Here is a 15979-nt window from a genome sequence, read left to right as displayed (position 1 = left end):
GGAATTAATTTTGGTGTAATATGCGCTCAAGAGCGGGTTGTTAAATAGCTAAATGCTACAGTGATGCTGCAATATGTTCTCCCTGCTTCCCGCTTGCACGGAGAAAAACAATTAATTTAATGTCAGCCCAGCTATCCCTGCGTTGTTTGGGCCGAGGAAGGTCGTTGACTGCAGCGCGGCGTCGAAGTCCCTACTGTAAGCTGCCCTGCACAGCAGCAAAAAGAGGGCGGTACTAAACGCCTTTCCGGGAAGTTTGCCTCCTACCAGCCTCCGTCCTGCTTCCGCGGGAGCCATGCGAAGTCGAAAGTAAGCTGGCGGGAGACGCGTCGGAAGAAAACAGAGGCAGGCGCAATGGCAGATCAGAGCCTGGAAATGGCCTCTATGATTCCTGCCCTTAAGGAACTGGGCAGGTAGGTCTCAGGCCAACCTGTTGGAGTAGGAAATGCCCCCCTTTCTTTCTTTGCTTGCTTGCTTCTCCCGTGCCCCTAATTTTACTTCTCCCCAGGGAGCCAAGCAGAGTCAATACATTTATTGACCCCATTTTATCCTCACAACAACCCTGTGAGGTAGGCTAGGATGAAAGAGGGTGGTGGGCCGTGTAATGGGAGAGAGATTAGATGCCTCGGACAGACCTAGCACTAAATTGCAATTCCCAGGATGGGGTGGAGCCATGACAGTTAAAACTAGTATAGAACAGATGTAGCCTTGTTCCGTCCCTCATTCCTTTTCCTGCCAAGTAGCAAAACCAGTGCTTTTTTCTTTAAAAAAAAGAATGTTTAGGGGTACTCTCATTTTGACTCAAGATAACCACCATTTTGTAGTTGAAATCGGGGAAAATAAATACAATAAAGGGACAAAAGTACAAAGATTCACAAAATATTTAGGGCTATGTGGACCCCTGCGGCCCTCCAGGGAACAAAAAAAGCACTGATCAAAACGTTATTCTACCTGTGGGTCTCAATGCAGTAGTGATTCTCAGGAGTTTGGAGCTGGAACCCCGAACCGCAATTTTAGCTGGCAAGGAATATATGCAGGTGTCCCTTTAGTTTCCACCGTGGAACCACAATTGATCCTCCAGCAACAGAGAAAGTGTCTCATCTGGGTGTGGGGGGGGGGGGAGATTAGCTTTCTAGGTAGACTCTGATACTGTAATTCTATTTCCAATTACAATAATCAAGTGCTAATTACCTCCAACCACTCCCCACTTTCCCTTGGTGTGTTCCTCCAGTTTTACCAGTCAAGAACAGCAAGTTTCTGGTTATTTCATACTTAAGCTGCCTTACTTGTAAAAGTAAATAATTTAAACACCTGTCAGAACTCTTTCCACCTGCTACTTTATTTCTTTGACTTGAGCACCTTTAAAAAAAAACCAACAGCTATATTTCCATACCAATACTGTATATAATACCTCCATCATTGGAAAACTTCACTCCCATTAATTTTGCAGTATAAATGCTTCTGTTTTTCAATTATGTTTCAGTGAGATTCTCCTTGCAATACGTGCCTGGATTAAAAAAAAACAACAGACCATTTTTTCTTCTCTTTCATATTTCAAAGAAGATTTTAATTAGCCAAAGTGTGCCTTGACATGAAATAAATCTGTACCAGGCCTTTCCCTACATGAAGTAATACTGTTATGCCCTGCTTTTGCTACTGGAAAATTGTTAGCACTTTTTACTGCCCAACTGAATGGCTGTTTTCTCATTTGACCCCCACCCCATCAACTATGAATAAGTTTGGCTAACACAGCACATTTAATGTCTACTCAGAAATAGGTCCTGTTGAATTCAGTAGGGCTTAGTCTGTGTAAAGTGGGGTTACATCTACAGCCTTAGATCTAATCAATGACCCTTATTCTTTTTACCATTATGTAGAGACTAAACACCAAATTTGAAGGTACTGTACTCCTTTGAAATGCTTCACAGTCTGATTGAGATTTAGGCATCTTGGATAACTTGGTGTCAATTGAGAAATAATTTGCTAGTAAAAAAAAAGAAATGGAAGTTCTTCCCCAGTAAGATTTCAGGAAAAGTTGGTGTTGTGTCTGATATTAAAGATACTAATAGTTGCCTTGTGCAAAGACTCTTAAATTGTTAAAATAACATATTTAAGCAGAAACACAGGTCCAACTTTTAAAACAATTCTTATTTCCAGGGCTACTCCAGAGGAATACAATACAGTGGTAAAGAAGCCAAGACAAATACTCTGCCAGTTCATTGATCGGATCCTGGTGGATGTAGATGTTGGTAAGTAAAGGTGCTAAAAATAAGGCCCCTTTAGTATTTAGGGCCTAAATACTAGAGGGGTCATATTTTGAAAATCTACAAAAGGGCAACACCTGCATGATTTCTGACCCCTATTGACCTATTCCCAAATATTGATCAGTGGCAATTCTCAAATAAGCCTTCTGATAGAATGTGCATGTTGGGGTAACTAATGCAGTTCAAGTGGGGTAGGGAGATACCCTTTTGGAGTGGACTGGAAGATTAACTTTCATCCAGTGTGAAAAAGTAGTTTGAGAGGGCAATTTAAATAAGCTTTTCACTGACTCAGCCAATTTTGTTTAATATAATTTGTTACAATTACTGTATCAGATTTTGGTTGGTGATAAATATTTGTGATCCATAGACTTGCAGCTTAGTATGTGAGTTTTAAAGAGAAACAAAAATAATTCAGGCATTTCAACAAACCATTGTTGTGATGAGATTAAGCAAACCTGAGCTTCAGACTTCTGTGCTCCTGTTTCTCCTCCTTTATGAAGAAGGTAAGTCACTGTAGCATTGAAGAAATTATGACAGCATGCTGTTTACCATGTTTAGCAAACCTTGAAAAGTATGAAATTCATTTTTAAGAATACATTATTGCAGTTCAGGATTGTCTGTTGCAGCACAGCAAATGTTAAATTTGTCTTGGAACAGGTTTACCGTGGCATAACACGAGTCTTGTTTTCTTTTCAGTGGCTTTAGAACTTGTTAAGAAAACCGAGTCTCAGCCAAGCTCGATGATGTTGCTTGATTTTATTCTGCATATCATGAAATCATCCCCACTTGTATTTGTAAATATAACTGTACCTCATCAAGAAAGTGTCACTGATTCAAGCTGTATCGGTAAGTTTATTTTAAAATCCTTGGAATTCGGTATGGTAAATTACGTTACAATAGTGTGCACCACAGGTACTGATTTCTTCTTTTCATTGACCCAGTTCAGATGGCACACTAAACCATAATTTAGTGTGATGAGAGCAGCTGCAGTAAACCTTGGGCTTGTGCACTCACAAACAACTTTCTCTTCTCCAGCACAGCCATGAGAAGGAGTTCAGAAGGTTTTCACTTCCATATCTGCTTAACCACAGCTTATTGTTTTGTTCGAACCAACTAACTGGTTAATTATGGTTTGTTTGACGGTTAGACCTGGATTCAAATACTAATTTGGCAATGGATTCGCTTAAGCAAGTCAAGGGATAGTTTTTTGGGTCATTGACACATATTAAAACAAATAATAAAATTAAGTTTAAAAATCAACAGAACCGAAAGTGGTCAGCAGCAATGTAACAACTCCAAACCAAACTTGGAGGGGGAAATGAAACTACAGCTATGCAAAGCCCAGTGAAGCAACTCTTGTTTTACTGGTCATTGAAACATCTTTAAGATGCATCATGTGCTACAAGATTTGCAGCCTGCTCATGTACCAGTTTACCCAAAAGTAATTTTCATTGTATTCAAAGTGAGCATAGGACTAAAATCTTAATATTTTCTCTCTCTCTCTCTTCTTCTAGAATTCAGCTACTGGATCACAGCAAGGCTTTTGAGAGTTGCTGCCTCCCCAAACTGCCAGATTTTGCACGAGAACATCAGTACTGTGGTTTGTTCCTTACTATGCCTTTTCAAAGTCAAGAACTGTGCCATATTCGACTTACAAACGAGAGAATTGCTGCATCTTCTTCAAGATCTCATTTTACTCCATGAAAGAAATGCGTCGGTGCACTTCCAGCAGGATTCATTGAGCTGGCCTGTGACTGTGAAAAGATTTTCATGCAACCCCAATGTACCCCTGGGCTCTTTAAGTTCTGTCCAACTACAGTTAATGGGCATGAGCAATGTAGAATGCTTGGAGATAACTCTGATGGGGATTCTTACTGAGATAGTTTCTTACGTGTTTTTTAAACCACAAGATGTGACTCTTTGGGCAATAGGGTGTTCCTTGTTGGAGTACGGTACTCCAAAAGTTAAAGTCTTGAGCATGAAATTCCTAACAGAATTGGTGCAGCTAGGAGGGCCTCCAGAAGAGCTAGCCAGCAGTTTCTTCTCAGTTTTGGGGGGTATGTTGCAGCTCCTCCTTGAAATGGATGCTGAAGAGCTGGAACTATATGAGGAGCCCTTGTTAATATTGGTGAGAACCCTGTTGCCTTTTGAAACGCATTCCTATCGGAACATCGAGCCTCTTTATCTAAACACACTGCTGGAGAAGCTCCATGCGTTGTTTGAAGCTGATGTGCTGAGGCTTCTTCAGTCTGAGAAGATGAAAGGAGTGCTATGCCACATACTGCAGTATTTCATGAAGTTTGTGCCAGCTGGATATGAATCTGCTGTTCCAGTTAGAAAGACCTGTATTAACAGCATCTGCAGATCTTTTGTTGCGGTCGTTGGAAGCCAGGTGGAGCAGAAGGTGAGTTGTATGGGGGGGGGGTTGGACAATGAAAAATTTGCTTGGTTGCTTAGGTTGAAGGGCACAGATTTTAAGACACGTGAGGAGAAAAATATATTTTCAGAGAACGCTCAAGCATAGGAACATAGGAAGTTGTCTCAGGCCAAGTCAAATTATTGGTCCCTCCAGCTCAGTGTTGTTTGCATTACTGTTATGGGTCTCCAAGTGATAGGGAGATTCTCATCAGTTTTATTCCATATGGTGGGGTTTTATTTCGTATTTACAGATAGCTCTCCCTGTGACATCTAGATTTCAGATTGGTGTAATTATTTAATACGTTTAGTGGGATATATTATTTTTGCTTGTCTCTGTTGTTCCATAAAAAAATAAAAAAACAAAAACAGGCTTTAAAACAGCAGACAACAAAATTATCAAAGATAAAACCAACAGCTTAAAAAGCAAATGTACATAATGTCTGGGTATGTGTAGCAAGGCAACAAAAGTATGATTTTTATGGTCACACACACACACATACCCCATTTCATAAAGTTCTGCAGCACTATTGAGGTGTGTCTGTGTTTATCTTCCTTAGTATCTGCTGAGTCCGCTTTATTCAGCCTTGGTGACAGAAGCAGAAGAGATCATTCAGGAGCTGCAGTGTAGCAAGAATCCAGAGACATCTGATACTGATGGAGGAAGCAGCAGTAGTAGTGATGAAGTTCCAGAAAAAAGACCGCGTCTCAGTCTATCCTTAAAGCACCCTAAGAAGTCAGCAGCTCCACCAGAGTATGATGGTTCACTTAGTAATTTCTAGAGAACTGTAGCTAATAATGCAATAAGCAATTGATGGAATTGATGTGGTCTTGAAAACCTTGTCTTCACTTCTGCTTTAGCTATGCTTTCAATTATGCCATACAGTGGATTGCTTCTGCATTTCCCCCCATCCACATAGGCTGGGATACCGTGACTAGAATAAAACACAGGGATGGTTTGGGGGAAAATACAAATGCAGCAGCCTTACTTGCCAAAATTGTATAATGCTTCAGTGCGGCAGCATAATTTAGCAACTTAAACTGATGTATTCTAATGTAATATTTCCCTGCATTTTGAACTTTAAGATATACATCAATTTTTAAGGAAATTAAGTGTATATATATATTTTTAAAAAACCAAACACAGTTATTCTTCAGGCTGTCAAAATGAAAACTATGTAATAATCACACAAGGGCATATGAATTTACACAGAGTGAAGCAATAAACTTAAAAAAGGGAAGAAACCAAGCAGAGTTTTTATAATGGAGCAAAAGAGAAAAAAAAAGGTTGAATATTATCCTGATGTTGCTCTTGCAAAATACCACAAAAGGAAACCATTTTCAACCAACTTATTTTTCTATTGAGTATTAGACAAACTTAGCTTATACGCCACAATTTTTTTGACCAACCCACAATCGGTTGAAAATTGCTTTCCCCTCAATTTCCTATGATGTATGTCAGTATATTTTTTTAATTATCATATATCATGGTAAGGAGTAAATATCTGGTTCAATTTAGCTATTTTCTCCTAATGTTTTTCCACATTCAGGGTTGTTTTCAATGTTAGTCCTACTCAGAGAAGATCTATTGGGTTGTATACAATGCAATTATCTCATTAGTGTAATAAGTTCTGTTTGCACAATGCATCCCTATGTGATTCCAAATCTGTTCTGGGCATTTCTCCCAGCACTGTGGAGCAGATTTGGTGGGAGGGGATGGAGGCGTATAGGGAGAGGAGAGAAAGGAGGAGTTCTGTTGTGCAAGCAGAATTTCTTGCACTAATGAGCCAATTTTGTTGGATACAACCATTTTAAATTAACGGATGTTACTAACAGGTTCATTAATTTAAGTGGGTCTGTTCTGAATAGGACTAACATTGGATACATCTGTCAGTTTGTACAGTGGTACCTCGGGTTACAGATGCTTCAGGTTATAGACTCCGCTAACCCAGAAATAGTACCTCAGGTTAAGAACTTTGCTTCAGGATGAGAACAGAAATTGTGCGGTGGTGGCAAAGTGGCAGTGGGAGGCCCCATTAGCTAAAGTGGTACTTCAGGTTAAGAATGGACCTTCAGAACGAATGAAGTTCTTAACCCGAGGTACCACTGTATAGCACCAGTGCTTCCTCCCCTAAAAAGAATGTTTAGGGGTACTCTCAATTTCCTACTCATATTGAAATATGGCCCCTCAATGAGGCCAAACACAAAATATTTAGGGGTATGCGTCCCCCAGAATCCCCCCAGAAAAAAGCACTGTATAGCACCATACAAATTTCTTTTTAAAGGGATAGCTCAGTCAGTAGTGCATGGGACTCCTAATCTCAGGGTCATGGGTTCAAGCCCCCCATTGGGCAAAATATTTCTGCATTGCAGGGGATTGGACTAAATGACCTTTGTGGTCCCTTCCCACTCTACAAATTCTATGATTCTAAAACATTCTTATTTTATAACATTATTTGCATTGTTCTAAAATTGATTGGTTTGTAGCCCCGGTCCTGTGAATATGAAAATGAAGAGCACACTGTGGAGCGCTATAATCAAGAAAGTAGAATCTCTCCTCTTGCTTTTGGAACAAGACCTTCCTCCGGTGGAATTTCTACAAAGCATAGAGGGAATTGCTTTAATAATTCAACTAGGTGTCCTATGCACAGTGCATTCTACACAAAATTTCAGCAGGTAAAATTACCAGTCTTTGTAAACTACAAAGTTATAATGACAGTAGATTTGTTGACCAGACACTGTGTACAAAAACTCACCTTACTCATTGGTAGGTCAGCCTTTGAGTTGGCTAAAAGGTATGTTTAAAACATGCTCTTCCACGTAGCTTAAATTTAGATCTTTTATGCAAGAGAGGGCTTTGAGTGCATTTTGAAGATTTGGACATGTGGCAGAACTGTAAAATGGATTGTGTTGTGTAAGGATTCTTTGCAGATCTGAGAAGTGATTAGACACCGTTCCTGAGCTGTGAGAACAGCAGTTGGCTGAAATCAAACATGTCATATGATTAAGCCATTTCAGTAACCAGCTGACTTCTTTTCTTTAACAGCATACACAATCAAGTTGGTTTACGCAACCATAAACATAATAATACTGTTTGGCCTTCAGAATCAGGGGAGCATGTCCAGTTAACCTGGATATCATCAGAATTTATCATGAGAGCACTCAAAGCTTGTTGGAAGCTTTTAGATCCTGCTTCACGGATAGTTGACCTAGAACCAGTGATTCAAAGAGTCGTGAAAATAATTGATGCTTTACTTTATATGCAAGGTAAGATGCCATTTAACATAATAACAGTTGTTAACAAATGATACTCTTCTAAAAAAAATGCTGTTATTTAGCTAGTACCTAATAAAGGATAAATGGTGCAGTTTGTTCTCATAGAACATTGTTCAATTTGGTTGTATACTTTCTGATTTTTGTTTATTGTTTATGACTACCTTTGCTATGTTTGTAGCTCTGTAAATTTTTATATGTTGTAAGCTGCCTTGAGCATAGTTTTAACTCTGGAAAGGTGGCATACAAATAATATGATTGATGGATTGATTGTGTTGTCATAATTAAATTGACAATATAATCAAAGAAGTAAAGAATGGATCGGAAAATGTTGAGAATTTGCTGCAACTGCCAAATAGAATTGCTATATTAAATAGTAACAGTTTGGGAAACAGAAGCATAATAGTTTTGCGATAGGAGTGAATAATTTTGTTGAGAACACTAAATGGTTAAAGCTGATACCAGAAATAAATTAGTGGTTTATAATATTTTGAACAAAAGTATGTACAATCCTTGAATTTACTAAATTAGCAACTAATTTGTATCTCACTGGACAATGTAAAAATAAGCAGCTGTAGAAACCTCCCCCCCCCCCGTTTTTATTTTATTTTATTTTTTTATTATTATTATTATTACCTACTTATTTCACTCATGAAACACTTCCCATGAGGCATCCTGAAACATATAGAAACATATATAGAACAATTGCATAAAAACAAGTGTGTGTATATTCACACACACAGTTTAAAACTCCGCCACCACACATATAAAATCAATTCAGTTCCAGTACAGATACTTTTATTCTGATTTGGGCCATTGGTCTATTTAGCCCAGATGTGTCTGCTCTGACAGACAGCTGGTTTCTAAAGTCTTTAGTCAGAGGTCTTCACAGCGTAACTCGGATGCTTTCATCTTAATGTGCCAGTGATTAAATTTGAGACTTGAGGCATGGCAAGTATGTGGTCTGGCACTGTGGTCAGTGCCAAATCGGAAGGTCAGCAGTTCAAATCCCCATGACAGAGTGAACTCCTGTTGCTCTGTCCCAGTTCCTGCCAACCTAACAGTTCAAAAGCATCTTTAAAAAGTGAGTCCAATTTTTGTGTGGTGCCTGTGCTGGCTAAACTTTCGTACATAAAATATCTGTGAGTCCGCAGTTCTTGGCACTTTATTCTTTAAGTGAAAATGAGTAAAAGACCATGATTTTTTTTTAAAGGAACCTGTTTTTACTTGCCATTTCCATACTATTTGCATACTTCAAAAGTTTTCGGCTAGGTTCATTTTAATATCAAGCAAGCCTATTTGCTGTACTCCTTTCGGTGCCTGGTTAAAAACAATCTTGTTTAGACAAGCCTACCCAGATGCTTATAAACCTGAGGAAATTTTAATCCATTTTAGTATTTTAACCTTTGTTTAAACCACAGAGCCTATGTCTTGCTGATCAGAAGGTCAGCGGTTCGAATCCCCACAACGGGGTGAGCTCCCATTGCTCGGTCCCTGCTCCTGCCAACCTAGCTGTTCGAAAGCACACCACTGCAAGTAGATAAATAGGTATTGCTGCGGCAGGAAGGTAAATGGCGTTTCTGTGCACTCTGCTTTCCTTCAGGGTGTCCCATTGTGCCAGAAGCGGTTTAGTCATGCTGGCCACATCACCCGGAAAGCTGTCAGTGGACAAACACTGGCTCCCTTGGCCTGAAAAGCGAGATGAGTGTCACACCCTTTGTCTGGACTTAACCATCCGGGGGTCCTGTACCTTTACCTTTACCTTAACAATGACATGATACCGTCATTTTTTCAGCAATGTTTCATAAGCCACCTGAATTTGTATTTGTTTTTCCCCTCCTCTAAAAGTAAAAATCCAGCTTAGCGATGAGATTATCGAAAATTTACTTGGAATACTATGTCTGCCATGGATTTCCAGCTACTCCAGTGACCCTTCATTCAAGTTGCCTGCACTTAATTCAGATCTTCTGGTATTGAGTAAACATACTTCAAGCCATTTTTGTGAGTAAAAAAACCTACATTTTGCTTTGAAATTTATTAATGTTTCCACCCTATCATTCTCCCCAAGGTTTCTAGAAGTGGCTATCAGCAAAGAAAAACAACAGCGGTGATGGAACAACAAAATAAAAAAGCAGAACAGTTTACAAAATATGCCAGCGACATTTAAGTTAAAACACAGCCAACACTAAAATGTGTAAAAGGTCCGGGCAAATAGAAAGGGCTTCATCTTAAAATATATTTAATGTCAGTCCCAGGCAAGTCGCTCAGGAGAGCATTCCAGAGTCAGGGTGCCATAGGCGAAAAGGCCCTGTCTTGGGTCATCACCTGACTTAGCTCGAAAGATCAATGTGTTGAGGGATGAGATGAATGCTGAGACTGGTTTATGCATGGAAATAAGGCTGTTCACAGTGTTTAAAGGTTCAAACCAACACTTTGACTCGTGCCTGAAAATGGACTGGGAGCGGGTGCATTTGTGTTAAGACTGGTGAGGTATGTTCCAGTCTTCTAGTTCCAGTCAGTTTTCTAACCACACTACTTTCCCCCCAACTGAAGCCTCTGTGCCAAGTACACAGAGAGCCCCATGGCCAACATACCGCATTAACACAAATATGATATTGTCAGAGTGTAAATAACTGGCCACTTGCACTTGGATAACTCTGCTGTCCTCCACTGAAAAGATACTTTCCAGTTTGAATGCTTAAAAGTCCATATACCATATTTTTAACCCTATAGGACGCACTTTTTCCCCTCCAAAAATGAAGGGGAAATGTGTGTGCGTCCTATGGAGCGAATGCAGGCTTTCGCTGAAGCCTGGAGAGAGAGAGGCATCGGTGTGCACCGACCCCTCTCGCTCTCCAGGCTTCAGGAAGCTATCCGCAAGCCTTGTGAGCCCAGGGGAGTTCCTGCGGGCTCGCAAGGCTTGCGGGCAGCAGCCCAGAGCATGGGGCGCCCTCCGGAGGACGCCCTGTGCTTCAGGAAGGTGTCCGCAAGCCTCCCGCGCCCCGCGGGAGGTCCCGCCGGGCGCGCAAGGCTTGGGGCGGCAGCCTGCAGCCCGAAGCACGGGGCGGCAGCCTGCAGCCCGAAGCACGGGGCGCCCTCCGGAGGACGCCCCGTGCTTCGGGAAGGTGTCCACAAGCCTTGCAAGGCTTGCAGGCAGCAGCCTGTTCTGGGGGCTGGGGTCGGGGGAAGCCTGGGGGGGAAATAATTTTTCCCCCTTTATTCCCCCCCCCCCCAAAAAAAACTAGGTGCGTCCTATGGGACGAAAAATACGGTACTATTTGTGGAAAATCAAGGATATAATGTGTCCTGGCCTGTGTAACCATTTATTTAGCTTTAGCTTTTAAAATATTGGCCTTAATGACAGCAGTCCTCTCAGTATGAAATAATATACTGTTGTGCTTCTGAACTTGCAGCAGTTTGATAATTAGGGGTGTTTATGAGGTGTAAATTTGTTTTCAATGCTTTATTGATCTATATATTTATTGATGGTGTATGCATATACAGTTGGCTTGTGTATTTTAGTCATCTTTTATATGTAATTAGACTTGTATACTGCTTGGAGATTGTTTTTTTGTTTTTAGCAAGTGGTTTACAATTTTTTAAATAAAATATGTGGGTGCCATTTAAAAAAGGCTAGATTGTTGTCCTTACAGTGCTTTTGTATTTTTTTATTCCTTTTAGCACCTGAGATTCAGTCAAATTGCGTGTTTCTTCTTTCTCTGATTCCACGAAGATTATTACATCTGAAGTGGAGGGATTCTTTATATCAGCGTACCCTGCAGAGTCCGCATGAAATTATCAGAGCTAACTGTGTTAAAGGGTTTCCTTTCCTGTTACACCAGTCAGATGTAAAATCCTCCACCACTTTGCTTGGATCTTTCCTGTAAGTAGTGGTTTTAATTCCAAATAAAGTTGGGGAAAGGAAGAATGATCTGCCAGCTAATAGATCGTACAAAGACCTTGTCAAATATGAGTGGTGCAGCTGAGGTGGGATATGGTAGAGAGGATAGAAATGTATGACTGGCCATGCCACTTCTTCTGTCACCCATATATAGGAAGTGTGTTCCATAACATGAGTGTCTTTGTACAGTGGTACCTTGGGTTAAGTACTTAATTCGTTCCGGATGTCCATTCTTAACCTGAAGCTGTTTTTAACCTGAAGCACCACTTTAGCTAATGGGGCCTCCTGCTGCTGCCGCGCCACCGGAGCAAGATTTCTGTTCTTATCCTGAAGCATAGTTCTTAACCTGAAGCACTATTTCTGGGTTAGCGGAGTCTGTAACCTGAAGCGTATGTAACCTGAAGCGTATGTAACCCGAGGTACCACTGTATTCCTTTTCTGGACCTGCTAGGGTGTCTGGATGCAGCTCCACTAATGCAAGGACTTTTGGCTGTGCAATTGAACTTCCCTTCCTACTCCTGCTGCCCTAAATATTTCTGGGATTTTCTGCAACCCTCAGGAGAGGAGTGAGAGAGAGAGGGCACGTTCTATGGCACAAGCGGAAATCCTTGTCTTAACAGAAGTACTTAATTGGATACCACTCTTAGGTTTCTTTTGAAAGTGGTACATCCAGCAGCATTTACTGTTGTAAGAATAATGTTATATGTAGAAAAGGCACTGGACACTTCTTTTTATTTCAGAGACCACATAGGGGATGAATCTCTATTAGTCCAAAAAGTTTATGCCAGCATCATTGGAAAACTGGCTTGCTGTCTTTCTGGCAACTTCAGTATAAGACCTTCCACAACTAAACCTGGCATCGAGCCCCAAAGTTGTGACATCCTCTGTAGCAAAGTTACCGTGACTTCTTCCGAGCAAATGTGTGCTGTAAGAGCAGATGTCTTTAAGCCATTTTTAAATCTCCTTGAAAGCAATGTAGCCAGTTCAGTCAAGCTTGGTAAGTTCTTTAAACATACGCTATATTATTTTCCTCTTAGCTGTCATAGCACCTACGTTTACTATTAGCAGATGTTAAAGTTGATCCAGTGACAGGTATGGAAGCGTGGATGTTTGTGCAGAGTTCCTTGCTTGCAAGAGCTTTCTGTCCATTCTTCTGGATCAAAGAGTTGATAGGGAGGCACACCTGCAAGGTGTGAAGCATGGCTGGTGAGAAGGATACCTCTTTCTTTGGGAAATGAGAGAGCATCCCAGTGGCTTCTGCAACAGGGTCTCATTGCTGACCCTTCCACAGTACAAGAGTCAGTGTGCTGCTTTCAGTGTAGCAGATGCTGTTCTTCTTGGGAAATTGAAATTGATTGAAATACTTTATTGTCACTTGTACAACTTGTATACAGTGAGATTACATGAGCACCCCCCACTCAGCTCTCTTAGTCTTAATTCCCCTCATTTACTGACGCACACCCACCAAACCCAAAAGTCAGTTGCCCTGTTGTTATCTTTTCATTCAGCAGCCTAACAGCCCTTGGATAGAAGCTGTTCTTTACCCTGTTGGTGCTACTAATCATGCTTCTATATCTTCTGCCTGAGGGCAGGAGATCAAGAAAGTGCCGGCCAGGGTGTGAATAATCCCTGATAATTTTTCTCACTCTCCTGAGGCAATGTTCTTCCGCTATTTCATCCAGTGGATTCACGGGACAGCCCATAATATATTGTGCTGTATTCACCACCCTCTGTAGGCGCTTCCTATCAGTTGATGTCAAACTAGTGTACCACACCGTGATGCAGTATGAAAGGACACTTTCTGTTGTGGACCGGTAGAAGGAGATCACCAAATGTTGATTAACATTGTTCTTTTGCAATACTCTGAGAGGTTGTTCTTCCCTGGCACCCTTCCATTGAGAAATGGGAGAGCAAATAACATGCAAATTTCTGGGTCTCTACTGTCCTTCCCCATGTCTCACTGTAAGGCGAATCCATGGTACTGCTTACATTTCAAGTTATTCAACCAGGAAATAAGGAAGGCAACTTCTTTGTCCTTCCAGAAGGACAGGGCTTGTTAATCAATATGGCCTGTGGTCTCCTGCGCTAAAATGTAAGTGGAGATGCAATATATTCTGTCTAATCTGTATGTGTTATCCAGGTTTTGAAATCTAAACAAGAATGTTGTTGCTTTTTCAAAAAGTACTTAATAACGTGGTCAAAATATTTGTGAGTGAACTTCATAGTCTGTCTTAAATATTTTTATCTTTTGTGAACATGATTGTAATTTGTGGTAACCCAAATTATACATGTTTGATTTTTTTAAAAAAGAAATTTTAAGATGTATAAAATACGGTATTCCACCATGTGGTGTTAACTTTGGTCTTACGATAAACAAAAAATGTTGAATGTGTTGTTTCTGTTACTTGCTCTTCTAGTATTAATAGAGAACATTCCTCTCCTTTGTAAACACCTGGACTTCAAAAAAGATGAATTAAATGTAAAAGCGATTGTTGGGGCTTTCTTAAAGCTAATGGAAGATCCCGACAAAGATGTAAGAATAGCCTTTAGTGGCTGCATCAAATACATACTGGATTCTTCAGACTCTGAGGAAGATTTCATTAAAGAGGTGAATTTCTTAAGTATCTTGAACCCTGAGAGAGAGAGCAACCTTGATATGTAATCACAATAATGAATGCATATCGTTCCAAACTTACTGTTTCAGCTCTTCGTTTCGAGAATGAAAGAAGCCTACACAAATGCTAAAATATCAAAAAATAGTGAGCTGAAGGATACATTGATTCTCACAACGGGTGATATTGGAAGGTACATTTTAGTGTCTTCTTTTCTAACTTCTCTTAAGTATTCTGGTTTCAGGAGACTTATTCTGAGTTATGGAATATTCTTATCAGTTACTTTCTTTATGAATCACTTTCCATGAGTCATCCGAGCACAATTCAAAGTGTTGGTTCTGACCTTTAAAGCCCTAAATGGCCTCGGTTCAGTATATCTGAAGGAGCGTCTCCACCCCCATCGTTCTACCCAGACACTGAGGTCCAGCACCGAGGGCCTTCTGGCGGTTCCCTCACTGCGAGAAGCCAAGTTACAGGGAACCAGGCAGAGGGCCTTCTCAGTAGTGGCACCCGCCCTGTGGAACACCCTCCCACCAGATGTCAAAGAGAACAACAACTACCAGACTTTTAGAAGACATCTGAAGGCAGCCCTGTTTAGAGAAGCTTTTAATGTTTGATTTATTACAGTCTTTTAATATTTTTTTGGAAGCCACCCAGAGTGGCTGGGGAATCCCAGCCAGATGGGCGGGGTATAAATAAATTATTATTATTATTATTATTATTATTATTATTATTATTACCATTATTATTATTATTCCGTAGCAATTTACAGAACAATTCTGTATATAATGACAGTGAAAACTTATGCACATATAAAAAAGGATTCAATTTAAAAAATACAGTATTTTTCGCTCTATAAGACGCACCAGACCACAAGACGCACCTAGTTTTTGGAGGAGGAAAACAAGAAAAAAAATATTCTGAATGTCAGAAGCCAGAACAGCAAGAGGGATTGCTGCGCAGCAAAAGCAGCCATCCCTCTTGCTGTTCTGGCTTCTGGGATAGCTGTGCAGCCTGCATTCGCTCCATAAGACGCTCACACATTTCCCCTTACTTTTTAGGAGGGAAAAAGTGAGTCTTATAGAGCAAAAAATACGGTAAATAAAAATAAACCAGCACATATATAGAATCAATTCAAATCTGCAATAAATGTCTTTACTTGAAAGGTTTCAGGCATGAATTATCTAGTGCATTGGTGTTACTTTCAAGCAATGTCTGTCTTTCCCCCCTTTTACTTTGTAAGGGCAACGAAAGGGAGCTTGGTGCCCTTTGCACTCTTGCACTTGTTGCATTGCTTGTTGTCCAAATCGGCCTCTGTGGCTGGAGCAGCATATACAGAAATCAGAGCTTTGGCTGCCACCAAGTCTATAAAGCTGCAAGCCTTTTTCAGTCAATACAAGAAACCAATCTGTCAGGTAAGAAGCCCGAATAATATAGGAAGAATACATTGCATTAACCTTTTAATTGCTTAACGTTCCATAGAGGGCTACAAGATTATGTGCCCCCAACTTCTCCCC

The 15979-nt window shown here is 40.5% G+C and overlaps 1 protein-coding gene across 1 annotated transcript in view; it reads left to right on the top strand.

Annotated features, from left to right (window-relative positions):
* The first annotated feature begins 255 nt into the window (after window positions 1–255).
* Window positions 256–15979, top strand: part of ATR (ATR checkpoint kinase) — a 46185-nt gene continuing 30461 nt past the window's right edge. Inside the window, exons 1-13 of the mRNA XM_079977533.1 lie at window positions 256–410; window positions 2155–2246; window positions 2958–3107; window positions 3776–4665; window positions 5237–5430; window positions 7164–7352; window positions 7723–7943; window positions 9798–9950; window positions 11631–11832; window positions 12591–12847; window positions 14268–14458; window positions 14555–14655; window positions 15706–15877. Coding sequence (XP_079833659.1) covers window positions 352–410; window positions 2155–2246; window positions 2958–3107; window positions 3776–4665; window positions 5237–5430; window positions 7164–7352; window positions 7723–7943; window positions 9798–9950; window positions 11631–11832; window positions 12591–12847; window positions 14268–14458; window positions 14555–14655; window positions 15706–15877 — 2871 coding nt within the window. The 5' untranslated portion in view covers window positions 256–351. The remainder of the gene's footprint in view (window positions 411–2154; window positions 2247–2957; window positions 3108–3775; window positions 4666–5236; window positions 5431–7163; window positions 7353–7722; window positions 7944–9797; window positions 9951–11630; window positions 11833–12590; window positions 12848–14267; window positions 14459–14554; window positions 14656–15705; window positions 15878–15979) is intronic.

The sequence above is a fragment of the Podarcis cretensis genome (genome assembly GCF_951804945.1).
Source record: "Podarcis cretensis genome assembly, chromosome: 5".
Taxonomy (NCBI): Eukaryota; Metazoa; Chordata; class Lepidosauria; order Squamata; family Lacertidae; genus Podarcis; species Podarcis cretensis.
The sequence above is the reverse complement of the archived record's forward strand: the minus strand, read 5'-3'. Positions and strand labels throughout refer to the sequence as shown.